Source organism: Mustelus asterias, chromosome 2, assembly GCF_964213995.1.
Source record: "Mustelus asterias chromosome 2, sMusAst1.hap1.1, whole genome shotgun sequence".
Lineage (NCBI taxonomy): Eukaryota > Metazoa > Chordata > Chondrichthyes > Carcharhiniformes > Triakidae > Mustelus > Mustelus asterias.
This window is the reverse complement of record NC_135802.1, coordinates 135154898-135181627: the sequence shown is the minus strand read 5'-3', so window position 1 is coordinate 135181627 and position 26730 is coordinate 135154898. Positions and strand designations below refer to the sequence as shown.

Genomic DNA, 26730 nt, shown 5'->3' with positions numbered 1-26730 from the left:
TATGGGGAATTCTGATGGTTTACCGGCCCTTGAAACATCGGGATGCTGTTTGGCGATCCTTGGATCAGTTGTTGGCCTGTCTGCTGCTGGTTTTCTCCCTGTCTGGGGAAATTCCGCGGGCAATTCCTTTTTATGTGCCCTGCCTCCCCGCACCCCCAACACACACCTGAAGGGCCAGGCAGTGGTCCCTGTCTCGGAGTCTGATGATTAACCTGTCCCTGTCCTCTCTGATTCTGATAGGGTGACCTACCACCTCCCTGTCCTTTCCCATTTCTATTCCAGTCAGTCTGACTTTGCAGGGCGTATGGGTTTTGATAATTTAGGCCATAGGCTCCTGGGTTCATGGACAGTGGGAAGGCAGAAATGTTATAGGTTATGACGGGCTGGCCTCCATCTCCGCTCCCCCCTTTGATTAGTGCAGGTATTTCCTCTGGCTTTTGCTCCACCATCATTGGTGCTATTTTTCTGGGTGCGAGATCCTCTTTTGCCTTCAGTTTATCCTTGCTTTTGATCTCCTCCAACTGTGCCTGAAGGAGTTTACGTTGTACCTCCTTCAGCTGTTTGTCTGCATTCTTTTCATCTTTGCGATGTCTCTCTACTGCATGGGCAACATAATCCACAAACTCTCGGTAATTTTTTGAGTCCAAGCCCACCACTTCCTCCAGCCTTGTCTTAGCTGGGGCTGGCAAGCCCTCTAGGATTGCAGCCCGGAACATGGAGTTGGTCAGTGGGTCTATTAAAATGTCCCTCTCCGTGTCCCTTCTCCACCTTTTTAATTGATTCTCTACATACACCGCTGCATTCTCCTCCTCACCCAGTGGCTCTCCCTTTAGGGTTTTTACATCCATTCGATTGGGGTACATATCCCGCAGTGCCTGCCAGATGTCTTGGCGGTACTGGTCCATTAGTGTCCCATCCACCGCTGGGTCATAAGCTGCGGTCGGGATGCCAGCACGTCTCATTACTTCCGCCATTTGGTCCATTCCTAGCACCTTTGTCAGGAGAGCTTTGATGTCGCCCAGTGCCATCCTTTTTCCCACCATTCCCTCCTCCAACTGTCCAATCCACCTTCCAGCCCCATCCAAAATATTGGGTAATTCATTAATTAAATTAGGCAAATCCTGACCTGACCAAGGGATATACTGCGGTCTGCCACCCTTCAGAATCACCGGGAATACCCTTTTCCCTCTCCTATCCACATCTGGAAACTTTACAGGTGGGTGCCTTTCCCGCCTTGATTTTCTTTGCACCCCTAACACTGATTGCCTCCCTTCGTCTTCACTACTCTCTTCTGTTTCTCCTTCCATCTCTCTATATCTTGTCTCTTTTCTCTCTCCCTTTGTGCCCTTCCCTCCTTCGTCATCTGTTCTATGTCATATTCTCCCTCAAAATTCATTGTGCCTGATATAACTGGGTACAGTCCCGTGGAGCTCTGTTTCTCTAAGTATGGGGGTGGGGCTACGTTTGGATCTTCCAATTTTGCTTTTTCCTCAAGTTGTACTGGCATCTGCATTCTACCTCCCCTCCATACCCCTCTTCTCTCTTTCCCTTCTTGTTGGAATAGGGCTAATATCTCTAACTCCTTTTCTCGCTTCTCCCTTCTTTTGCTCGATTTATCCTTAATCTTATAGTTCTTTATCATTCCCTTCTGGTCCTCACACCTCTCTATGGACCATGTGCCTTCCTCCGGCCACTGTGTATTGGTCTTATTTGTTCTTTTGGCCCATTTTTTAGAGACGTGTTCTATATCTCCCCTAAGGGCTGGGAACTTATCCCCTAATATCTCCACTGGTGTCTTAACTTGGTGCGCCATTACTCGTCTTTTTGGATCACTGTCACAATTTTTGTCACTTAGTCCGTCAGAGTTAGGTATTACAGTGATTATTACTTGCTGTATTGTTTTTCCGTGCTCAGTCCCCTGTTTACCTTTCCTTTGGATTTCTTTTGCCAATATCTGTAATTCTAACCGGGGTCCTGATATCCACTTCCCCGTAGTCCCCTGTCCCGGCACTATCTTCCTCTCCCGGGCCAGAGGGTAGTAGGTTTTCACTTGCTCGTCTATGTGTATAAGAATCCTGTATCGGTCAGATCCCTTTATTAATTTCTCTAGGGTTTCCAATTTTATTTCGTCTATCCAATTCCTATCGACTACTCTTTCCCAATTTACATACGGCCACTCATTCTTTATCTCCTCTAAGTTAATTATGTGTGTAATCTTTTTCCAATCCAGTGTTGCTTCCGTTTTTGTTATTATTCAAAGATTAGTTATTCTCAATCTTGCCACCAGGCAATTTTGTCAGGGTAATCTTTCCAAGTTGTTAGTTATTACCCTACCTATGTTCCGACTCTCTCTCTTATTTCTGTCCTTCACGCTGTTTTCTCAGACCAGTTTGTTCAAATTGGTCTTTTACTTCCTCTATTCTAGCTGCTACTCCCCTTTCCTGTGGTTAAAATCCACTCCTGTGCTTTTGACTACTGTACTAGGTCAGAGAGCGATCTCTCACTGATCTCTCTCCCTCTCGGTTGACGTCCCTTACCCGAGGTCCTGGGTAGGTTTGGACTGGCAGGTTTTCCCACACTTACTCTCTTCTGGGCAAGTCGTGACCTGAAAAACCCGCTCCAAACCGCTTGACTTAACCTAATTGCATTACTTTAGCTTTCGGCCTTTTTCCCGTCTCACTTTTTACCCATTCACAGACAATACAGTATTCGCAGCGCGCTTTTGCATGCAAAAATTCTGCTCTTCAGATCAGACTCAGTCTCTCAAAAATTTTTACACAATTTGGTTTTACCTGTGCAGGATATCTTTTTGGGTTGGGGAGATCCAGGACCAGCAGAGAACCGGGCGCACCGGGCCTCGAGAAAACCCCTTTCTGACAACAAGGATTTACATGCATGCAAGTCTGCTTACCTTGTTGACAGAAGGCCGGCTGGGGACTTCTCGGTTCCGGTTGGACCACCGTCTCCGCTACTCCTTCCAGATGCTTTTCTGGGCGATCTCTCACCAACCCTGCTAAGCAGCGCCAATTTTGTCGTGGTTCCCCAGGACGACAATTCGTTCACATCGGTTTAAAACAGAGAGTCTGAGCAGCGATCTTTCAAGCAAAAGACTTTATTTCTCAGCACAAGAGACAAAGCCGGGAGCGTCCGGAACACTCCAAAGAGCCCTTGGGCTTACACTCTTTTATGTACATTTCAGCCTCCTATCTCAAGATCCTTATCTCCCTTTTACTGCCTGTCCTTGGTTGTAATCTTACCCTACAGCCCTATCTTTCTTTGGCCACCATTAATTTTAGTTGACCCTTTATCTGTTTTCTTTGCAATCGGTCGCTCCCTGTTATATCTCGTTGTCTCTTAAACCATGGTGGTTATAACTCTTGCTCTTATCTGAACTTTTCTGTTTGTACAATAATCGTGGTTTTGTAAGCTAAGGCGAATGTGTTTAGAAGAAAAGACATCCCCCTGCTGATTTATGGTCCACTAATGTGTTTAGCAGAAAAGACATTCTCTCTGCTGGTTTATAGTCCACTATTAAGTTGAACCACCGAGCAGTCTTCCTTGTTTTCTTAAGTGGCTATTGTTTGCTTTCCTTAATTAGTGATTGCTATATTACTTCTCTAGTTCCTTCACTTTGACTATATCGACTACACTTGATTATATTAGGTCACACGAAGTTACTTTAGGTTACATATCCATTTTCACTACTTATCTAAATCTGCTTTATTATTTCACTAAAACCTATGAATCTGAATTCCATACTAAACTCATACAATATCCAGTACAATTTCCCTTACACCTGCTCTGTCATTCAATAAGATTGTGGCTAATCTGACTGTGGCCTTAATTCCACTTTCCTGTCTGTCCCCACCACTCTCCTGTCCCATAACCCTTGAATCATCCTTTGATCCAAAATCTGTCCAACTGAGCCTTGCATATGAGTATTGACCCATCGTCCATTGCTGCCAGGGAAAAGAATACTAAAGCCCAATAACCCTCTGAGAGAAGTAATTTCTCCTTCTCTCAGTCTTGAATGGGAGACCCCTTATTTTTAAAATGGCCCCATCCAGTTCTAGATTCCACCACAAAGGGAAACATTCTTTCAGCATCTACCCTGTCAAGCTTCCGAATGCAACCTGTCCTAACTAGCTTTTCTGGAACTTAATAAGAAAAACTGTATAAATGCTGAGGTTTCAGCTTAATCTTTAACAATTAATTTGATTTAATTTATTACTGTCACATGTATTAGTATACAGTGAAAAGTATTGTTTCTTGCGCACTATACAAAGCATACCGTTCATTGAGAAGGAAACGAGAGAGTGCTGAATGTAATGTTACAGTTATAGCTAAGATGTAGAGAAAGATCAACTTAATGCAAGGTAGGCCCATTCAAAAGTCTGACGGCAGCAGGGAAGAAGCTGTTGTTCAGTCAGTTGGTACGTGACCTCAGACTTTTGTCTCTTTCTCCTGACGGAAGAAGGTGGAAGAGAGAATGTTCGGGGTGCGTGGGGTCCTTAATTATGCTGGCTGCTTTTCCGAAGCTGACACTTTTTGCCTTCCTTAGCTATAGGTGCTCAAAGCTCCGTCTTTAAAAAAAAACTAAACTGTGGACCCACCGTATTATCTACAAGATGAAAAATACCCTTAATACCCTAAATATCTTGTCAGACAATCTTGGTCTCCTCTCGTGCTGAAAGAAACCTGCATTCAACCTCCTAACTGCTTCTTATATTTTTTTGTTACCAGACAGCTACAAGTTTTAAAATGTGCCTTGATAGTTGGAACATTCAAACTGGAGCTTGGCTAAAGAGGTAAGCAAAATTGCTGTCAATTGCAGGCTTATTATTAATAGTCTTGCATGAGATTCAATGCAAATAAAAAGGATTTGTGATGACTGAAATTCCGTGTAAATCATGTGTCCTCTAACATAATTTATTTCACTGAATTGATCCTTTGTTCAATTTTGTGATGATATACATTAAAGACTCTCATTCTATGCTTATTGGCCATGTGTGGCTGGGGTGCTCACCAGAGACATGAGCCAGAAAGTCAGTGAATAGCACTTGTCGCTCAACGACCACATGCTGACTCCAATAGTGAGAACAGTGGATTGGTGCAGGCCAAAGGCGTCGTGACTGCTGCCTGGATACATTCATCTGTACAATCTGCTGAGCTTAGAGACATGAACTGCACATTCAGGAAGTGAAACTTGCTCTGGTATATCTCTGCATTTGAATGTGGCACCTGTATCATAGAATCCCTACAGTGCCGAAGAGTCTATTCAGCCCATCGAGTCTGCATCGACCCTCCAAAAGAGCACCCTACCTAGGCCAAATCCCCCACCCTAACCCTGTAACATTGATCATAGCCAACGCACCTCACCACACCTTGGATACTAAGGGGCAATTTAGCATGGCCAATTCGTCACAGTCACATGTGCAGTCAGTGATGCCCTGCACCTTGGTGAAGTGTGCTATCCTACCAAAGCCACTCATATGACCCACCTGCTGCTCTCTTGTCAGATAGGACTCAGCGTACTCTCTTGTTCTAGCATTTAGAGCCTCAGTCACCTTCCTTAAGCAGCAGTGGTCAGGACAGTGATCTGGGAATGTTAAAGATGTTACCAGCTACAGGCAGGAAGAATCTTGATGGATGAAGTCAAAGGCTACAATTATCTTCATAGTCATTGGCAGCACTGTCTTTGCCCTGTTCTGAGGTTGCAAGTCTGCCTGCAAAAGATGGTTGATTTCTGTGCATCTGGAGAGGATGCACACACTTGCAGATATTTATTAGAAGGTTAGAACGAGATAGGGTTTTCTTGTGTGCTGGCAGTTGGTACAGTTTGAGTTGATGTATTGATATTGCACAGATGTCACCTGTTTCGATGGATTCAGCAAATGCATTTAATTAGAAAATGGAACCCTGAATATCAAACTCATTCTTCAATAAGGCATAACATTCTAATGCGTTCAACCAAAACAAGTTATCTGGTCATTAGTTTAATTTGCTTGTGGTAAGACTTGACTACATGGAATTTGGTTGCCAAGTTTGCCTACATAAACACAGTGGCCGTGATTCTCCCATCCCGCTGCGCCAGGAGATTCTTACATCGGCCGATTCGTGGGGTTCCCCACCCCCGCCACCACCACCAGAGTGGTTCCCTCCAATGGGGTTTAAAGTAGCTCCCCACTAATGGGGAACTAGCGGCCCGACACCCCCCTGGAGTGAAGGGGAGGGCAATTGGGGGCCCCCCAGAGGGTCGGATGGCGGGGGGATTGCTATTGGGCATTGGCACCCTGGCAGTGCCAGCCTGTGCCCCCTGGACCTGCCCAAGGGGCAAAGTGCCAATGTCGAATCGGTAATGAGGCAGTGCCAAGGGGCGGTGCATATGGGGGTGGGGCCTAGGGGGTGATTGGTGGGGGTTGGAGATGGGGGTCCTGCTGCCACTCTGCATAGGGATCAGTGGGGGAAGGAGGGAGGGCAGTGATTAGGGAAAAGGGGGGTCGGGACTGCGGGTGGGGGTCAGGATTGTGGGGATGGGGAATCGGCAAGGTGGTGGGGAGAGGGGGGGTTCGGGGTGGGCCCGGGAATGTTTGGGGGAGCCAGCGATCGGACTGTGGGGGGGTGGAGAGCCGACATTGCGAGGGTCGTGGGGCTGGCCAGCAACCGGGAGCCCATCACCGCAGGGCCACTGCGCATGCGCTGGTCTCAGCATTGACAGATCGGCCCCCTAGTTTTTGATGATATTCACGCTGGTGGCCTCTGCAGTGCACAGAGTGAGGGAGATTTTTTTCTGAACTCCCACTGAAAAAACCAGCGTGAACTACTCCAGTTTTCACGCGAATTCGACACTTAGAATTTTTGGGGGAGAATTCGGCCCAGTCTCAGCATTTTAATTGTGGTCCACTTGGGTTGCCCTGAGAAGAGTGAAAGGCATTATTTTTAAGTGCCTGTTTATTAATTGTGATTATCGTGAACATGAATTGTATAACTTCCCATTCGTACTGCACATATTTAGCTGTTTATAGATACTATTTTGAATCAACTCATTCAAAACTGTACCGATAGCTTCCTGTCTATGGACAATTGGTAGATGAAAGATGATCTTATTAATGGTGAGCTCTGATTGGAAAAATTGCAAGAGTCGAATTTTTTCACCCTTAGTCTTGTCCGTTTCTATTTTTTTCAGTGTCTGCTACGATCGGGCCCCCTTCTTCCCTACAGCTCTAACATTTATCCTTTCAGCTTTGTGGCATGGAGTGTACCCTGGATATTACTTCACTTTCACGACTGCAATCCTTATTATGCTGGCAGCAAGAGCAGTGAGTAAATATTATCCATCTGCATGGAGGTTGTGGAAGCATCATTTCTTAGTTTCAGCATCCATTAAATTGAAGAAGGCATTTCACTGATTTGTCTCTTAATTTGAAAAGTAATTGGCTGATATCTTACAGGAATAGTTAAGTTAGCCACTTCCATGAACTCATTGTTTGCTGGTTACTACTTCAAGGAGGTGGATGGCGAAGACGAACAATGGAAGGCAGAAGGAAGACTAAGAGGGGGGAAGCTGGATTCCGGCAAGGCTGCATGTAAAGTTCACAAACAAGGGGGAGAAGGGATAGCATAAGGGATAGTATTACTGAAAGGGGATGCCAGCAGACTGCAGATTGTGGGGTGGTTGCCTGATAGTGTGGCACATTAGCGATGGTTTGCACAAACACTAAATAGGTCGGGGCTGCAGTGGTGTGTGAAGGTCACTGTTGTCCATAGTCCTGTTTGGAAATGGGAACGATGTCAAGGTTCCTGTTCAGGTTCAGGGACTTGTAGATAGGAGTCAGAGAGTGCAGACATTCCAACTGCGAAATGGAAAGGAGTCACAATGGCAGCCAGTCCAGGGCTATGTGGATCTCACCGTCTGAAGTCGGAGTTAGCAGACAGTTCAGAAGAGCAGTGGGCATGCAGCAGGAGCTGTCATTTGAAGCCTGGTGTCCCCCAGCTGCAAGGAGGGGCAAGGGCTGTGTGCTTCAGAGGTGAACTGCACAACTCAGTGTCCAGAGCTGTCCTATAGATGATGTCCCTGGGCTCTGGCGAGCTCTGATCTGGGCTGCAGAGGGTATGATGATGGTCACAGGGGCATCTGCAGCTTCTAGATGGGGAATAACCCCTCCCCCCCTCATATATTATGTGAGATTCTCATGGTTGTGGGAGGGGGGTGGAAACCTACAAAGAATAAAAAGCACTTGCAGCTTTTCGTAAAGACTCTGGAGTTTAGGAAGGCATTTCAACTTCAAAAAAAAATCATAAGCTGCATAGATTTGGCCTGGCTGCTCACTGTCGGTGTTTAATTCTGCTCACTGAGTGTATGAATTGAATTCTCCTGACACTCTGGTCAGTCAGGTAGTTTACAAACATTTTGTAAAAACCTCCAAATTGTTGTATGGTTGGTGGACGGAATTTCTGATCCTTATGACGAGGAAAGAGAGAGCAATGCACACCATAAAACAGAATGAGGAGAGAGAGCGGTGAGACAGCATAAAATAGCATGAGGAGAGAGAGCAGAGATAGACACCATAAAACAGCACGAGGAGAGAGAGAGAGAGCAGCAAGACACCATAAAACAGCACAAGGGGAGGGAGAGAGCAGTTTTTACAAAAATTGTATTTGCTTAACATTGTTTCATTTTAAAGTTGCACATTCAGGAACATGTCTACAATCATATCTGGGAAATTGTGTTATCGCGCATAGTCTTCAGGTACGAGTTGGTACAAAAACTCGGCTTTTCAGCTTTGGCTCCATATTGTTCCTGGAGGGTTGTTTGCATGACAATTGATCGTGTGTTGTCTGCAAATTTTGTTGCATGTTTGTGGTTTTGTGCAAGTCGTTCTGAGAACCAAGAAGCTACCTGCAAACAGAAGGGGAAATTGAGGGCAGGGAAGAGAAAAAATCAAAGATGGGAGGAACTTGGAAAAAATAATCCTCTCAGGAACTGACTCACCAATCCTGTTAGATTCTCAAAGATGACTTCTCTTGCTTAAGCTGCATGGCAATTTGGAATTATTGTTCAAAGCTTTATGACAGATGTCAATCACCTGGAACAGCATTAATGGCAACTCATGGCTTCACACTAACAAAGCAACACTGTTAAAATTCAAGAGCCATATAGTAATAATCACATATAATAATTCACATCATCAAATGTAAATTGTAGGAATTGGTATAATGTCTGTTTTTGGGTGCTTTCAGGCTTCCCAATATTTGACACTTTTAACGATCTCCATCTCTCTATGCTCTAACTCCTTGGACTTCGATTTGGGATCAGATTCTGTGAGAAAGTAACAACTCTGAATTGGGAGATTCAGTCACAACTGATCTGTACTTGAATCTCATGTATCAAAACCGATGACACAGGCCGAACTGAACCAAACCAAGAGATCGAATATAGGTCAGCATGCTCAGTATTTAGGATACTTATCTGGGCATGTTGCCTTAAACCTAACTCAGAACCAACATTTCTAAATCACTCCATAGTGGTGAGTTATAATTGAATGATAGAAATAACAACACCGAGGAGATCATTGGCTTCCACTGGTGGCTCTGTCTCCTTTAACTCACTCTCCAACCATCAATCCTTTTCATTTTGCCTCTTTTCAAATACTTATCACATTCCTTTTTAAGCAATGAGATCAATGGATAATTGTCTAAACTTTTTGTATGGCTTCCATTCCTTATTTAAGGAACATCTCATCCATCTGTTTAGCTTCAGCCATCTATTTGGCTGTTTGCAGGCTTTGAAAGATGCCTAAGCATTTGTCTGTCTTCAAAGGCACTAATGCATTCTGTACTGTAATGCTTGTTTACACAACTATTCTTGGGAATTTTAGTTTGATGGCTTTGCTGTCTTCAAGGGCACTAATGGACTCGTTACAGCAGGATTTGTTTACAAAGCTGTCCTGGGAAATATGTGTTTGATGGCTTGGTTGCCTTTCAAACCACAAATGGATTCTGCACTGCAGGGTTTAGTTACGCAGGTGGTATTACACACAGGTATTACAATGGTTGGACACACATGTTCATTTTGTTTGTTTTCCTTTGCTATGTAGAAAGTAGCTGTTACCTACAATGATTACTCCCCCACCCCCCGACAAGTGTGTATTTGATCTTATCCCATGGCTTTGTACTCCAAAGTTCAACGTAATTATATCTTAAAGTTACTATCCCTCAAGGATTTTCCCTGGGGCCTTTTAAGAATAAAAGGTTAAGCACCTGGACATTTCTATGAACTCGGAGAAAAATCATACGCAAATTTAAAAAATATGAAAACATTGAAGATGGAGAATTGAGGCTGATTGACAGGCAAGGGCAGCTGGAGGCAGCAGGTCATGGGATGAAATCTCTGGTGTATGTTGAACCAGAGTTGTCTATGTTGTGCAACCATTTGTCTGTCATGAAAAGTTACTAATCTAAGTGGCTATTTTGAAAGTATGTATTCTTAACAAATAAACTTTGAAGTAATTTAAATTTTGTTGAATCTTGTACTCAGTCTATTCTTGTTTGCTTAGATGAGGAGCAACTTCAGACATTACTTCCTTTCTTCCAAGATGATGAAACTTGGCTACGATTTTGTCACTTGGGCTTCTACCCAACTGGCCCTCTGCTATATAGTCACACCTTTCCTCCTACTGGCTATAGAACCCACAATCGAGTTCTACAAGTAAGTGGACCTACTTGCTGATTTTATGTTTGTCGATAGGCGGCAAATAAAAGCATTGAAATAGATCAAAAATTGTACCTGCAAACAGTTTTATACGGGCAATTTTTTTCCCCCTTTCTTTATTCCCTCAAAGAAAATGCACACCACTTTTAAGTTTGGCTGCAAAACTAGCCAGCACCCTTATTTATTGTCCTTTGAATGATGGTTCATAATAAATCAAATCAAATATCAGCCATTTTTTAAAATCTCAAATGTCCAAGAGTTGCTCCAACTCTGCCCCGGATGATTTAGTGTTGATCAGTTATTTTTCCTAGGCTGTCGCCAGATAACCACATATATGAGCTTGATAGCGACCAGGGAATTAGGCAAATTCAATAATTTATTTCCCTAGTCCAGGGACAGTAAAATCGATTTTCTGGAGCAAGTAGGAATGGATAAATAATGCCATTGGAAAGGGTGTAGAGGAGATTTACCAGGATGTTGCCTGGTTTGGAGGATATGGACAATGAAGAAAGGTTGAACAAACTTGGATTGTTTTCATTGGAGCGTTGGAGGATGAAGGGAACCTGATAGAGATTTACAAGATTATGACAGGCTTGGATAGAGTGGATATTCAGAATCTTTTTCCCAGGGTTGAAAGGTAAATTACTCGGGGCATAGGTTGAAAGTGAGAGGCGGAAAGTTTAAAAGAGATGTAAGGGGCAAGTTTTTCACACACAGGATGGTGAATGACTGGAACGCTCTGCCGGAGGAAGTGGTGGAAGCAGATTCTATAACAACGTGGGATCATAGAATCTTACAGTGCAGAAGGAGGCCATTCGGCTCATCGAGTCTGCACTGACCACAATCCCACCCAGGCTCTATCCCCATAACAGTACTTAACCTAGCTAGCCCCCCTGACATTTAAGGGCAATTTAGAATGGCCAATCCACCTAACCTGCACATCTTTTGGACTGTGTGGGGAAACTGGAGCACCCGGAAGAAACCCACGTAGACATGGGGAGAATGTGCAAACTCCATACAGACAGTGACCCAGTGTTCCAAGCCAGGAATCGAACCCGGGTCCCTAGCGCTGTAAGGCAGCGGTGCTAACCACTAAGCCTCCATTCAGAATGCATCTGGATGGACACAAATAAGCATGGAATAGAGGGATATGGACCATGTAGAGGCAAGAAGATATTAGATTAGAGAGGCATCTACGTTGGCACAGACTTGATGGGCCAAAGGGCCTGCTTCTGTGCTGTACTGTTGTCCGTTCTTTGTGCTGCAGTACAGTTTCATCCCTGATGGTTCACAACACCTCATCAAACTGCAGTGCCTTCCCTCAGTAGCTCTCATAGTTATCAGAGGAAATCTTATCCACCTTAAGATGGAGTTTGACTTGGATGGGCACTGTGAAACTCACGGTACTGCAGTAATATACTCTTATATGCAGCATGTCGACTAGCACTGTTGCTCCTGTGGAAGCTGTTTACAGTCTGTACAAGAAAATGTAAATTGCAGGACAGCTGTAAGCAATTTAACTGCTTCACAAACAAGCAATAGATTTGCTTTTTGCTCCTGTTTTCAACTGTGAACCATGCAGCGATGGCAACTGTGTGACTTTGCCCACTTACAGCACCCTGACCTAAATAAATAAATAGTGCGAGGTGTGAGTGGATTGTCATTTCTACCTTGTAAACAAGGTAGCTCTGCTGTCCTGCCAGACTCCTTGTGAGAACTGTTCTTGGAGAACATGGAGATATTTAATTTTGATGTGACTTGATGTAATTGTCAGACATCCCAGGGAATGCAGTGTTCCAACTTATTGTCTAACTTAACTTAGAATCCAACAGACAAAATAAAATCACTTTCTATACATAACTTGCTTTTCGCGTGCCAAATCTTTTAACCAGAAAACCTGAAGGGCAGCCAGTTTTTAATATTTGCGAGCAAAACTGACCCCGAGTTGACTACAGATCAGTTTCAGCTGAATCGTATGTAGCCAGTTCCAGTTTAGATCACTTTTGGCCAGATGTGGGCTCCTCATAGCAGATGCCCAACTTAACTCTCTGAGAGTTGGAACATTATTTCGGACCAAACTCCAAATAGATTTGTACTTTCTGGTTAACTTCCGCATCTGTATTATGCTCAGTCTTGTTTTATAGCCTCTCAGTCCGAAGATGTGTAGGTTAGGTAGATTAGCCATGGTAAATATGCAGGGTTACGAGGATAGGGCGGAAGGCCTGGATGGGAGAATTAATGCAGACGTGATGGGCCGGATGGCCTTCTTCTGCACTCTAGGGATTCTATGGTTCCTGCAAATAAAAGGTGTAGCTACGGGTACCTGCATGGGCCCCAGTTATGCCTGTCTTTTTGTGGGTTGTGTGGAACACTCATTGTTCTAGCCCTACACAGATCCATTCCCGCAGCTCTTTTTCCATCACATTGATGACTATTATGGGCCTGATTTTACCATTTTCATTCGAAGTGCTGGGCAGACTTGAAACTGGGAGTGTTTCAGATCCAACTTTTAGACCCATACTCAGGTGCCCCCATACACACTCTGCCTGAAAAAATAGCAGCGATTCTGAATCGCGCTGCAGAAGTCTGTGGGTGGGGCTTAACACACTTGAAACACTGCAGCTCCGATTGGTGCCTCCAACTGCGCATGCGCAGTGAAAAAAAGATAGAAAAATGCTCCCCTGCCGCATCGCTCCTGGGCCACTTAATGCCTCCCCTTGGTCCCCACAAACATTGCCCCACCCCCACAACATTAATGGTCTCCTGCCTCCCTTTCCCCAACCCCAACCGATCTGAGTGGAGCCATCTGACCCACCTCCCCCACCCCCCCAATTGACATGACGCAGAGAGCCGCTGGATGCTCAGAAGCTGGAAGGCCCGAATTCGACCTTTGCGGACCATGTCTGTTTCGCGCTGAACCTGGACAGGCGAACGCGGTGGTAAAGAGGGAAGTGTCGGTAAGTTTGGCGGTGCAGCCCGTTAAGTCAATTTAAATGCATGCAAATGCATTTAAATTGACGACGTGCCCATTTTGGGCGCGGTCCCGACGGTATCCATTTTCGGCCCTTGGTAAAGGGGGAACCGGCGCGGAGGCGGGCGCGGATTGCGCTACTCGCCTCACGCCAGACTTTCCCACGTTTTCACGCCTGAAAATGTGCGCAACATGACGGTAAAATCGGGCCCTATTAGTGCTGTTAAATGCTCTCGCCTGGACCTGGAAACATTTTATCAATATTGCTTCCAAGTTCTGTCCCACTCTCACCTTCACTATGACCCATCTCTGACATTTCCCTGCCGTTCCTTGACTTCTCTGGGCAGAATGTTATCAAAATTTTCAGAATGTCAGGCTCTGGCTGAAAACCGGTGTATATCTCTCCAGATGTGCAGCTGAGTTTTCAGATCAGATTTTCTGGCACTTAGTGCACAGAAAATCTGAGGACATGATTTGTGTCGTCACTTTGGCAGGACAGGGCCTGATAGAGCCAGCAAGGTCCACTCCACAGAGATTGGACCACCGTCTTTAAAGGACTCCCGATGGGCACTAAAAATATACTTACTCCCCCCCCCAGCCCCGAACAGAAATGGAGACTACCTCCCACAAGCATTGGGGTGGCCCTGCCTACACCATGGCAGCAATAGGAGCACACTTCTACTCGCCCCTCCCCCACCATCATGGCAGTATTGGACGCACTGCCCAAGCATGATGTCATATCACTGGAATGTGAATATTCAGGGGGAGATCATGTGGCTGGGAAGCCCTTTAATAATATTTAAATTTATTGAAATGAAATTCCCACCCTTTCTGGGCAGGAACCTCATTACATCACTGGTGAGGGGGCAGGAAAATTGGGAAACGAGGATCTCGTTTCCTGACTCTCTCAGGATATTGGGCTGGTGTCACCATTTACTCTGCCTTCATTTCTGGTGATCGACTGACCACCAATATTCATAACAAATCCACCAACTCCCACAGTTTCCTCAACTACAGTTCCTCACACCCTGCTTTCTATAAGGACTCCATCACATCTTCCCAGTTTCTCTACCTCCATCACGTTTGTTCTGGTGATGTCACCTGCAAAAATTGTGCTTCTGATATGTCTGTGTTTTTCCTTAATCAACATTTTCCCCCCACCTGTGGTTGACAGGACACTCATCTGATTTGGGCCCATTTCCCAAACCTCTGCCTTCACCTTTCCCCTTCCTCCCAGAACCATTCTATCCCATCAGTCTCCGCATTCAAAGGGTTATCCTCTGCCATTTATGCTAACTCCAGCATGATGCTACCATGAACCACATCTTCTCCTCACCCTCTTTGTCAGCATTCCACAGGGACTGCTCCCTCTGTGACACCCTAGGCCTCTCCTCCCTCACGCAACTCCCCATCCCTCTCTCATGGCACCTTTTCCTTGCAATTGCAGAAGGTGCAATACCTGCCCCTTTACCTCCTCCCTCCTCACTGTTCAAGACCCCAAACACTCCTTTCAGGTTAAACTGCATTTCACTGCCACTTCCTTCAATTTGGCTTATCGCATTCGCTGCTCCCAATGCGGTCTCCTATACATTGGGAAAACTAAATGCAGACTAGGTGACCTCTTTGTGAAGCATCTTTGCTCAGTCACAGGCATGAACCCAACGTTCCTGTTGCTTGCCATTTTACTTCAGCACCTTGCTCTCATTGTCCATATGTCCATCCTTGGTCTACTGCAATGCTGTGGAGATGCCGGCGTTGGACTGGGGTAAACACAGTAAGAAGTTTAACAACACCAGGTTAAAGTTCAACAGGTTTATTTGGTAGCAAAAGCCGCACAAGCTTTCGGAGCTCCAAGCCCCTTCTTCAAGTGAGTGGGAATTCTGTTCACAAACAGGGCATATATCAGGACACAGACTCAATTTGAGTCTGTGTCTTTATATGTCCTGTTTGTGAACAGAATTCCCACTCACCTGAAGAAGGGGCTTGGAGCTCCGAAAGCTTGTGTGGCTTTTGCCACCAAATAAACCTGTTGGACTTTAACCTGGTGTTGTTAAACTTCTTACTACTGCAATGCTCCAGTGAAGCTCAATGCAAGCTGGAGGAGCAGCATCTCATCTTCCGATTAGGCAGGTTACAGTCCTCAGAACTCAACATTGAGATCAACAACTTTAGATTGTGACCTTTCTCCTCAACCCTTTTTTAAAATATCCCACACATGTATTACCTCAGTGCAACCCCCCTCTCCCCTTCCCACACCAGGCCATCCGTCTTTTGTTGTTAAAGTTGCTACACCTTGCTGCGGTCTCTCATAGCTACAGTTTAATATCTAACATTTTCTCCCTCTCTGGTTCTGATGAAGAGCCAAATGGACTTGAAACGTTAACTCTGCTTTCTTTCCCAGAGATGCTGCCAGACCTGCTGAGTTTTTCCAGCATCTCAGTTCTTGTTTTGTAGTGTTCATTTGAAATCTACAGAAACATTTTTTCCATCTAGATATTAATGGGATATTAATACTCTCTGGTTCTTCAGCCAAGTGGTAAATGTAAATTCAGACAATGGATAATTGAATCATAGAGCACCAATCCAATTCTATCCTTGCTTACCATTTTCCAGTGGGAATGAAGAGAGTTCAGTGGGTAATGATTACCAACAAAGATCCTGACTAGATCGTTTCACTCTCTCTTTCTACTTGGCATCAGTTATAGCAAGCACCTACTACTTGTGGCTAAGATTCTTTGACTTGAGGCTAAGATCATTTGGGCTCAGTGCCTCCTAGCATGGTGCATTTGCAGGATCTTGGCCACAAGTGTAATAGTGTGGTAATGAAGTATTTAACTATAAGGCTTGGGAGCAGAAATAGGCCATTGAGTCCATCGAGTCTGCTCTGCCATTCAATGAGATCGTGATGGATCCTCAATTTCACTTTTCTACCTTACCCCCATTGCCCTCAATTCCCTTGCTGATTAAAAATTGGTCTATCTCAGCCTTGAACATACTTAACGACCCAACCTCTTCAGCCTCTGCTCTTTCTTTGCTACTCTGGAAACTTCTATTGGAGCATTGACCTTTCGATTTTTCAAAGAACACCTCTTACGTGGAATCCGCTGTACATAAGTAAAACTGCAGGATTGTTGTAGCATGTGAAATCTGAATGGTTTTATTGTGTGGGGCCATTTGGCTCTTTTGTCGAAGATGCACACTGAATAAATTCTCTCTGTCGCTTTGTTTTGAAGGTCAATGTATTTTCACTTCCACATTCTGTGTGTCCTTGTGCTGCCAATTCTGGCAGCCAAGAGGCAGAAGAGTATTACACAATTTGGCCCAGCATCCTTGAAGGCCAACTCCTATAACCCAGCCCCCAATCGCCGGCAGCCCAAGAAGGAGCAGTAGTGACTCAGCAGAAGTGAAGTATTTTGGAAGCGAGAGGTGCAAAAGCAAAACTATTGATGCGGTGCGGAAAAGAAAAGAACCAGCAGTTTGTATCTGGACGGTCTTAATCTCAAGAGTGTCCAACTGAAGATTTAATGAATGAAAAGGTTTAATGAAGTATATGTTTGTTTACTATACAAAGATTCCTGCATTGGACAGCCACTTGTCATTGACTCTACTCTTGCTGCACTGGGTCATGTGGGTGCCTGTAGAATGCAGGCATTGCTGTCATTTGCCAACTTGTTGAGAATTTTATTCTGGTATTAATGGTATAATTGTCCCATGAATTTTTCGACATTGGTATGTGTATATATAAATGGTCTCTCATCAGCTACCAGAGAGTTGCTGATGAAGTCTTGAAGTTGAGTAATAGTTCAAGTTTTTTTTGGCTAGATTGTTAAAATACTAACGCTGTTGCTTTAAAACCTATAGTTTCCCATTGTTATTTGAAGTTAATCTACCATATTTTCTTACTACCTTTCCCCTCACCAGGTGACATTCTTTCCCTCTACCCATAAAGCATTTGTGCCATTGGTTTTCTGTTCCTTAGCAAACAGCCAAACCCACAAATGCCAATCTATAGATTTGTAATTTGATAACTTTTGAGCCTTCGGGTTGGATTCTAAGCGGAGTGGTTGGTCTTGAGAGGTCACAACTTGGGGACAAAAGGTTGACTGTTCTGAAAAAGGCGGGTCTGCTGACTGGAGCCCCTTAAAATAGCATTGTACCTTAGCCAGATGAAGAACACATACAAGTTTAAAAAGGGGCCTGCACTGGGAAAATGATCATTCAGTGCAATCCAGAGTGACGGATTGTTTCATTGAAGGATAGGAGCTAAACAAGTACAGTGATTGAGATCGGGGCAAATGGTTCCACAGATTGTGCTGAATATGAAGTCACCAAACTTGCAATAATTCAATGTTCTGTTTTGTTTGTAAAATCTTTGATAAAATCAAAACCGTTTGTAAGTACAAGCGTTATGCATGGTTTTGCTAATAGATTTTATAATTATAGAAAACTTGATGTTGCCAATAATTTTTATATATTAAAATTATTTATTTATGTTATTTAATGCCCAAAGCCTTGTTCATTGCAGCTGAAAATGCGTTTCTTTCTTTATCTAGGTATTTTACAGGGATGATAAGGGAACTGGGTTTATGAAGGCAGATTAATTTCCATGTACAAGATGGGGCGAAGGAAGTTTTGTGGCGGCGTGGGTTGCGTCCTTGCCCCTGAGCCAGAAGTTCTGGGTTTGAGTCCTATTCCAGGACTTGATGGCCAAGAAAGGTGCATTCATGACGTAGCCAACAGGTTGAGTTTCAACCTGCAAAATCCATCCAACACAGCAATGGAAGGGTGGGAAAGACTCCTGGTAAACCATGCTTAATGCAGAGTGGCGTCCCTCAAGCTGGAAGTCTCTGGCCACAAGCTAGCGACCTGTTCCAGAAAAACATCACTATAGGAACAGATGCAAGTTTGCTTTGTGCACCACTAGGTACGGGAAGAGAAACAAACATGATGCGGAAACATTGCAGAATTTGGTTTCCTCCTCTTCCCTACATAATGAAATAAACTTGACCAAAGCCTTAAAAGATCGTTGAAGCATTAACAGTAGCAATCTCACTTAGTTTTGTTCCATCAGTTTAAAATTTGATACAATTCAGGAATATGGCTTGTTGGATTAATAAACAGCAATATATTCCAAAAATAATGTCTTATTCGTATTATAGAAGGACTTGAAATCCTCCAAAGATGTCCTGTGACCATTGAAGTAATGAAGCATCACTGACTAAAACTGCTAGCATTGCATGCTAAGTACCAGAAACTTAATCCTCTGTTCTGAGCTTGGGACTTTCCATTTGTTGTTCCTGTGCAAATTGCACCTGAAGATGCATGGCCCATTTTTATGTGGGTGATGGTGGGAAGCATGGGTTATTGAGTAGAAAGTGTTTTCGCTCTGTATCCAACTGTTTTGTGGCCATCAACTATTTCCTGGCTTTGCTGGAAATTTATTTTGCCAGAATGTTCTCTATTGTAGCAGTGATGTTTTACACCTGAGAATTCCTCCTCCATGTTTGACCGATTAAGAATGAATACTTGCATTGGAATGTTCTCTATCCTCATCGTTAACATCACTCACTGTGAAGAATACAAAAAAGAATCACCTTTTACAAGAAGATGTAGCAATTTGCAGCAATAAGAGAAAAGAAAATACTATAGGAAAATACTTAAATTAACATTTTGGTATCTCAATTTGAGAAATCTCAGGAGGTAGCCCTGATGTAGTTCGTAATAGGCTGCCACATTGCAACTTGCCTCTTAGCATTGCGCCAGTTGTCACATCTCTTTTCTTTCTTGCAGTGCGAGTGGTGTGCTACATTGACTGAGGTGTACTGGTTTTCAGACTAAACATTAAACTGTAGCCCTACTTGCCCTTTTGGGCAGATGTAAAAGAACCTATTCCATTATGTTGAAGAGCAGGTGAACTCTCCATATGTCCTGGCCAATATTAATCTCTCAGCCAATATGTAAGAAAAAAATCTGATCAATTATCTCAGTGCTGTTTATTGGACATTACTAGCAAATTGGCGACAGTGACTATATTTGGAAAATTCTTCATTGGTTATAAAGTGTTTTGGGATGTCTTAAAGCATAAAAGGCAATGTATACCCGCAGTTTCTTCTTCTTCTTCAGTATCTGTAATCTTGGTTTTTAAAATGGTTTAATTATTGGGAGTCTGATGTGGTTGTACAGCAGCTTCATGCGAGAGTTACAGTTTTGTACGATGGAGACAGAAAGGGGTTCACAGCTCAATTTGAGTTTATTTTCTTGCAAGCTCAACTCCCTCGATTTTGGGATTATTGAACTTCTGCTCAGCATTACAGTCATATCAATTTCTTTCTAGTTCTCTCTTTTTCTCTCAACCTCCAACATCATCCACAAAGCACATTGGTGTGTCTTTGAATAAGGCACTAGTCTGACTCTGTGGCCTGGAAGTATATTTTGAGGAAGTCGTATCATAAGCAGAGACAATGTACCCAATCACATCTGCAAACTTCATGGGTCTTTGTGGTTAAGCCAGGGTAGGCCACAGTGAGGTTGCAGGTTTATTTACAGACAGGATGAGATTGTTTTCAGTCTCCACTGAATGACTCGTGTTACGATCTCCATAGGAAAACCATAAACCAAATTTACCAAATTACCCTCAAATGAAGAAATTACCAACAAGATTTCACTTTTTGTATCTTTGATACCTTAATGTGAATCAAAACCAATGCAAATTAATATGAATTCAGGCAAATGATAACTTAATATACAAAGGTAAATTTCGCTTTCAAAGATCTGTTGTACACAATCATAAAAATTCTTCTTTAGCATGCATTTCATTGCATAGCGACCGAGTTTGTTCTTCCTTCATGCAGGGTAGGTCAGGAGTCCTATCTGTCAATAGCTTTCACCTCCAAGTTTCACAGGTACGATTATCATCAGCAAAGCAGAACTTTTTCTCCCTCGAGTCACAGCAGCCCTGATGGTGTAACTTTCAAGACATCCTTTTCATCCAGTAACACCTGTGTTCACAGTTTGGCCACTGTTAGGAAAACACCCAGCTCTTCCAAGCATTTCACACAGCTTTCCAGGTTTCAGACCTTTGTTAGCCAGCTCACACATTGCCTCCAAGAGCTCTTGAATCCTTTTCTGCCAAACAGAATATCTGACCTATTCCTAAGAATGTTTTGCTCCTCCTCCTCGCAAGGATTTGGTATGTTTTGCTTTCTGTCGCTTTGTGTCTGTATCAGTGCCTTCATCCTCCAGCTCCTCTGCTTTTAGCTCTCCTTTGTACCTGGCCACATGTGTCCGTATCTTAGCCTCCTTCCTGTTGATATGGCTTCCACATCAAGGATCGTCAGGTCGCATGGAAAGGTCCCTTTACAATTGATGCAAACTTTAAGTTCTTTGCAAGCATTCTTAAAAACAATTGCAGATTCCACAGAAATTTAAAGAAAGTCTTCACCTGATGAAGGAGCAGTGCTCCAAAAGCTTGTGATTTCAAATAAACCTGTTGGACTATAACCTGATGTCGTGTGACCTCTCACTACTTTTTCCAGCAAAGATCACCAGCAGTATCCTGTACTGACAAAATAAACATGGTGTAACAGATACTGTATTCATAGTTGTAAATGTTCACTGGAACACTTTACAATTTTTTACTCTCATCAATGTGCTGAAACTGGGCAGAAACTTAGCAGAATGAGCATCTCAGTTCCACCTCCTGCTATCTACGGCAGGCGCACATTGATCTGAACATCAAAAGCAGCTTTTCCATGCCTGAGTGCAGGACCATGAGTTTATTTTCCTTTAGAGGCTACCTCCACAGCATCCACACAACCCATTTACCAGTTGGTGATTCCTCTGGCTTTGAAGCGAAAGCAAATCCACTTTGAAACCATGACTGTCCAGGGCGAGCATACTGAGAGCATAACCGATGAACCCTGATGTAGGTAGTCGAGAATTATAGGTGGCAAAGGAAACTGGATCTTACATGGAGTGAAAGACGAGCCGGAAACTTTCAAAATCAAGGAATCGCTTGTCGATTTTTGCTGAGTAGATTCCCCAACTCCTTCACATAACGCTAGCTGTCAAAATTAACCTCTGGCTTTCCTGCCTAGCAGTCAGCTAGCCTGCCCATTTGGCCAGTTGTTCAATGGAAAATGGAAGAAAAAATAAGTTCTTGTTGTTAAATTCAGCAGGAACTCTGGTCTCCCTTGTCCTAATCCGCTCCCCAGCACCTTTCTGCCTCATTGAGACCACACAGTAACGGAACATAGGTCACAGCTGCAATTGTCCGCTCAAATTCTTGATCTTGGCTGGTTAGTTCCTTACAGGAAGAGAGAAAGTCTGATGGGAGTGTGGGAGAAAGTCACTTTGTGGTCAGCTAAAGGATCATTTTTAAAAATTAATTCTCCGGATGGGTGTTACTAGTGTCATGGACAATATTTATGGGTTGCTTTTTACAGCGTGTGATCAATATATTAATATGTAAGAGTTTGTGTTTTCTTACCCAGAGAGGGATTGTCCCACTTAAATGATTCCAACACTAAGCTTTCTTGTAAGTTTTAAAATAAGAATTATTTATTGTCCCACACTTACCCCGGATGTTCAAACACAATGGACCCTATTTTACCATTTTAATTCTAAGTTCTGGGCGGACTTGAAACTGTTTCAAATCCGACTTTTAGACCCGTTCTCAGGCGCTCCCATATACGTTCTGCCTGAAAAAATAGTAGCGATTCTGAAGCTACTAGAAGTCTGTGGGCAGTGCTTAACGTGCCTGAAACACTGCAGCTCTGATCGGAGCCTTCAACTGCATGTGCGCAGTAAAAACAATTTTAAAACGCTCCCCTGCCACATCACTCCCAGGCCGGACAATGCCTCCCCCTGGTTCTCACAGACATTTCCCCACTCCCACAACATAACTGACCCCCTTATCCCCTTAAACCCCCCTGCTACCCAGACTGATCGCGGCCCCCTGCCCCCCTTCTCCCCCACCAATCACACACAGAGTGGCAGTGGGCCCCCGTTCTCCCCCTCTCCCCCCCCCCCCCCCCCCCACACACCGATCACATGCAGAGTGGCAGTGGATCCCCCTGCTCCCCCACCAGAGAGCCATTTGACCTGCCTCTCCCTCCCCCCCAACAGAGAGTCATCAGACCCACCTCCCCCCTTCCTTCCCCCCCCCCCCCCATCCCCCACCACCACCACTCCACCACCACACCGATCTGAGTCAGAGAGCCGCCGGAAGCTCCGAACTTACCTCCTCAGAAGCTGGAGCACCCGAATCAGACCTTTGCCGAGCATGTCTGTTTCGTGCCGAATCTGGACGGGCAAACGCAGTGGTGAAGAGGGAAATGCCGGTAAGTTTGGGCATGCAGCCCATTAAATCAATTTAAATGCATGCAAATGCATTATCATGTTGACTGGTGATCCAGCATATGAGTACTGAGGTGAATTTCACCTGTTGACCTTTGAAAACCAGGGATCTCTATTTGTTTATAATGCAGTGCATCCCTCAGTGTGTTCTCTTAATTGCTCCAAGTTTAAGACACCTTTGATCCTGCTAGATCCTCTTACTGTGCTTACCCCAGTCCAACGCCGGCATCTCCACATCAGATCCTCATTATGCCAGGGGTGCAAGGTGGCATGGGGGAACTATCTGCATTGCTTCTGGCCCTGTGTCACAATTGAATCCTAGTAGCTTAATATCCTTAAAGAGTGTTGAGGAGAGTGTTGGGTAGGTTGTATGGTACTCGGGCTGTGCGGTATTTATCCTTCTTATAATGCTTGCGTTTATAATGGCGGTATGTACTATATGGTAGGGCGTTGGGGAGATCTAGGGGTACATGTTCATAGCTCCTTGAAAGTGGAGTCACAGATGGACAGAGTGGTGAAGAAGGCATTCAGCATACTTGGTTTCATTGGTCAGAACATTGAATACAGGAGTTGGGATGTCTTGTTGAAATTGTACAAGACATTGGTATGGCCACACTTGGAATATTGTGCACAGTTCTGGTCACCCTATTATAGAAAGGATATTATTAAACTAGAAAGAGTGCAGAAAAGATTTACTAGGATGCTACCAGGACTTGATAGCTTGAGTTATAAGGAGAGGCTGGATAGACTGGGACTTTTTTCTCTGGAGTAGAAGGCTGAGGGGTGATCTTATAGAGGTCTATAAAATAATGAGGGGCATAGATCAGCTAGATAGTCAATATCTTTTCCCAAAGGTAGGGGAGTCTAAAACTAGAGGGCATAGGTTTAAGGTGAGAAGGGAGAGATACAAAAGTGTCCAGAGGGGCAATTCTTTCACACAGAGGGTGGTGAGTGTCTGGAACAAGCTGCCAGAGGTAGTAGTAGAGGTGGGTACAATTTTGTCTTTGAAAAAGCATTTAGCTAGTTACATGGGTATGATGGGTATAGAGGGATATGGGCCAAATGCAGGCAATTGGGATTAGTTTAGGGGTTTAAAAAAATGGGCGGCATGGACAAGTTGGGCCGAAGGGCCTGTTTCCATGCTGTAAACCTCTATGACTCCATGACTGTATGGTATCCTTTATTCTTATCATGGCTAATATAAGCAGCACTGCAGTGGGGAGGTGGGTGGATGGTTTGGGGTAGAGGTTGTGGGTATAGCCCAGTGAGTTCTCTCAGCTGGTGAGGAAAACCCTTTTAGAACTATTGGTGTTGTGTAATTTAAAAAAATGTATTTTTGTTACTTAGAGGTCAAAGAATCTCTGATGGACTCCTGTAAAGCTACAGACAGAGCGCACATCCTCGGCAAAGTCATTGTTTTGTATCAATGGAGCCCCTGGTATAGCTGGAAATGGAGGAAGTATGCTTTGGCATGCACCTATGCATGGCATGAGAATCTTTGGCTGACCAACCTTTTCTATTACTGTGTCAGTATTCTATATTCTCCTTGGCTGAATACACAATGGCAGAAGCTACTTTGAAAATCCTGGAATGTGTGGGGAATACAATTGTTTAAATGGAATGCATCCCTCAGCATGCTCCTTTGATGGAATAGGGGAGACTTAGCCTAGAATGTCACACCGTCTGTATTACTTTAAGCTTACGACACAGATTTTATCCTATTGTATTCCTATTGTGCCAAATAGGAATACAATTCCTATTTGCCTTTGCCTTTGGGCATTGTGTCCAAATTAAATCCTGGTGGTTTAGTATCCTTGAAGAGTTTGAGAAGTTATCCTGACATTGGCAGTGCAGAAAAATATCCTTCACTTATGGTGGATCTCCTTAGTTTTGTTGGTTGTATGACACTTGCCCTGGCAAAGGAGGGAAGGGTGTGTATTTTCTTAAGTGGGAGAAGGTTGACAAAGCTTTGTTCCAAGAAACCCTTCTTGGACGGTAAAGGGACAGATCAAACTGAAAGGGGCAGTGTTTGATGTACCTCCCTGTTGCCTTTTGATCAGCTGCATTGGCAGTTTTTCCAAGATTTGTTAACTTTATCTTTAATAAAATGGCCCTTCTTCTTGGTGCTAAGGTTTCCCTAGTGGAAAAAAATCCTGTTGTCTGCGGAGCCTAAGCAAGTATTTTGCTCTGGATCCTACGAAACGTTAGGCCCTGCGTTGTCTGAATTACTCCTATAATGCTTTCCATAAATTATATTGCTCTGTCTCTAGTAACCTGCAGGCGAAGGCACGCACCATTATGTCATGTATTCACGGCTTTATCCTGTTTTCCCCCAATCTCTGAAACATCCTTTCACTTTGGAGGCACCATTTTCAATGAATAATGAATAATCTGAACCAACTGCGTTAGTGCTGCCTTGTCTTTTTCTGTATGTAATTGTGGAAAATTGATTATGCCATATTATGCCAATCCTTGAGGGTTTGTTGCGTTATTTGTAAAAATGCAGAAAAATCTTCAATAAAAATATATAAAAAAGGTCAGATACAAATGAAGGTAAAACTGTACAGTTGCAACTTATAATTATCTCCCCTCTTTTGTGGCAGGCATGTAGTTTCTTAGATGAAGTTGAATACATAAAGGCCTTGTAAAGCACAGGATTATTAGTAAGCTGTAAAGCTTCTTGTAATTGAATTTCCAGGAGATTGGTTCTGAGGTGAACTCAAAGTTGAAACGGATTGGAAGGAGGGAGTCTTCTCCCACTTTCAAGGATTGCTGTTTGTTGTCTTGGCTGCTTGGCTGACTTGCAGCAACATCCATGGCTTTCGTTGGAACTCTCTCTTCAAGCAGCTTCTTGCTGAATTTTTAGAGGAGAAAACAAAATGGCTTCTCATCATGTGAGTTATATACATTCAAAGTCCTCTTTCCGTATAAGGGTTAGCCATCCTGTGTTGTTATTTGACACTTGAGAGTTTGAGTTAGCCAATATCTTTGTGTTTGAATGACCCATTTGGTTTGAACTTGTTCTTTATGCAACATCGGTTTGGAAGGTTTCTTTTGTTCCCCCTTGAGACAGGGGAGTGATTTCAATCACAAAAGAAGTCATGCAATCCCATCTTTCGCAGCCTTTGGTTCAGCTTTTAAAAATACGCAGTATTGACTGAAAGTTCATAAACAGGAACATGACTCATGCAAGACTTGTATATCCCAAGTTGCTCATGAGAATGTGGTGGTGAGATGCCGCCTTGAATTGTTGCAATCCTTCTGCCAAGGCACTCCCACGATGCTGTTAGATAAGGAATTCCCGGATTTTAACCAAGTGACGATGAAGGAATGGCAGTATACATGGGCAAAAGACTTAGAGGGTAGGATTTTCAGGCCGCGCTCGCCCCAAGGCCGGAAATTCCCGCCTGAGGTTAACGGATCTTTGCATGGGCCGCCCCCACCCGCTACAATTCCTGTGGCAGGCAGGACGGGAAAATTCCGCCCAGCGGGTATGGACTACAATCACAGATATACAGTGAATGGATGAAAGCTCTTTGAAAAAGCTATCCAATTAGTCCCGTTCCCTTGTTCTTACAGTCTGCAGTTTATTTCCTTTTCAAGTGTATATCTAATACCCCTAGTTATTATTGAATCTGCTTCCACCTCACTTCCTAACCGTACTACCCAGATCATCACAACTAAATGAAAA

General features: G+C 43.9%; 1 protein-coding gene across 1 annotated transcript in view; it reads left to right on the top strand.

Moving 5' to 3' along the window:
* mboat1 (membrane bound O-acyltransferase domain containing 1) overlaps positions 1 to 18081 on the top strand; it is a 117403-nt gene extending 99322 nt beyond the window's left edge. The window contains exons 10-13 of the mRNA XM_078228828.1: positions 4744 to 4808; positions 7187 to 7319; positions 10557 to 10708; positions 16916 to 18081. Coding sequence (XP_078084954.1) covers positions 4744 to 4808; positions 7187 to 7319; positions 10557 to 10708; positions 16916 to 17072 — 507 coding nt within the window. The 3' untranslated portion in view covers positions 17073 to 18081. The remainder of the gene's footprint in view (positions 1 to 4743; positions 4809 to 7186; positions 7320 to 10556; positions 10709 to 16915) is intronic.
* The last annotated feature ends 8649 nt before the right edge of the window (positions 18082 to 26730 follow it).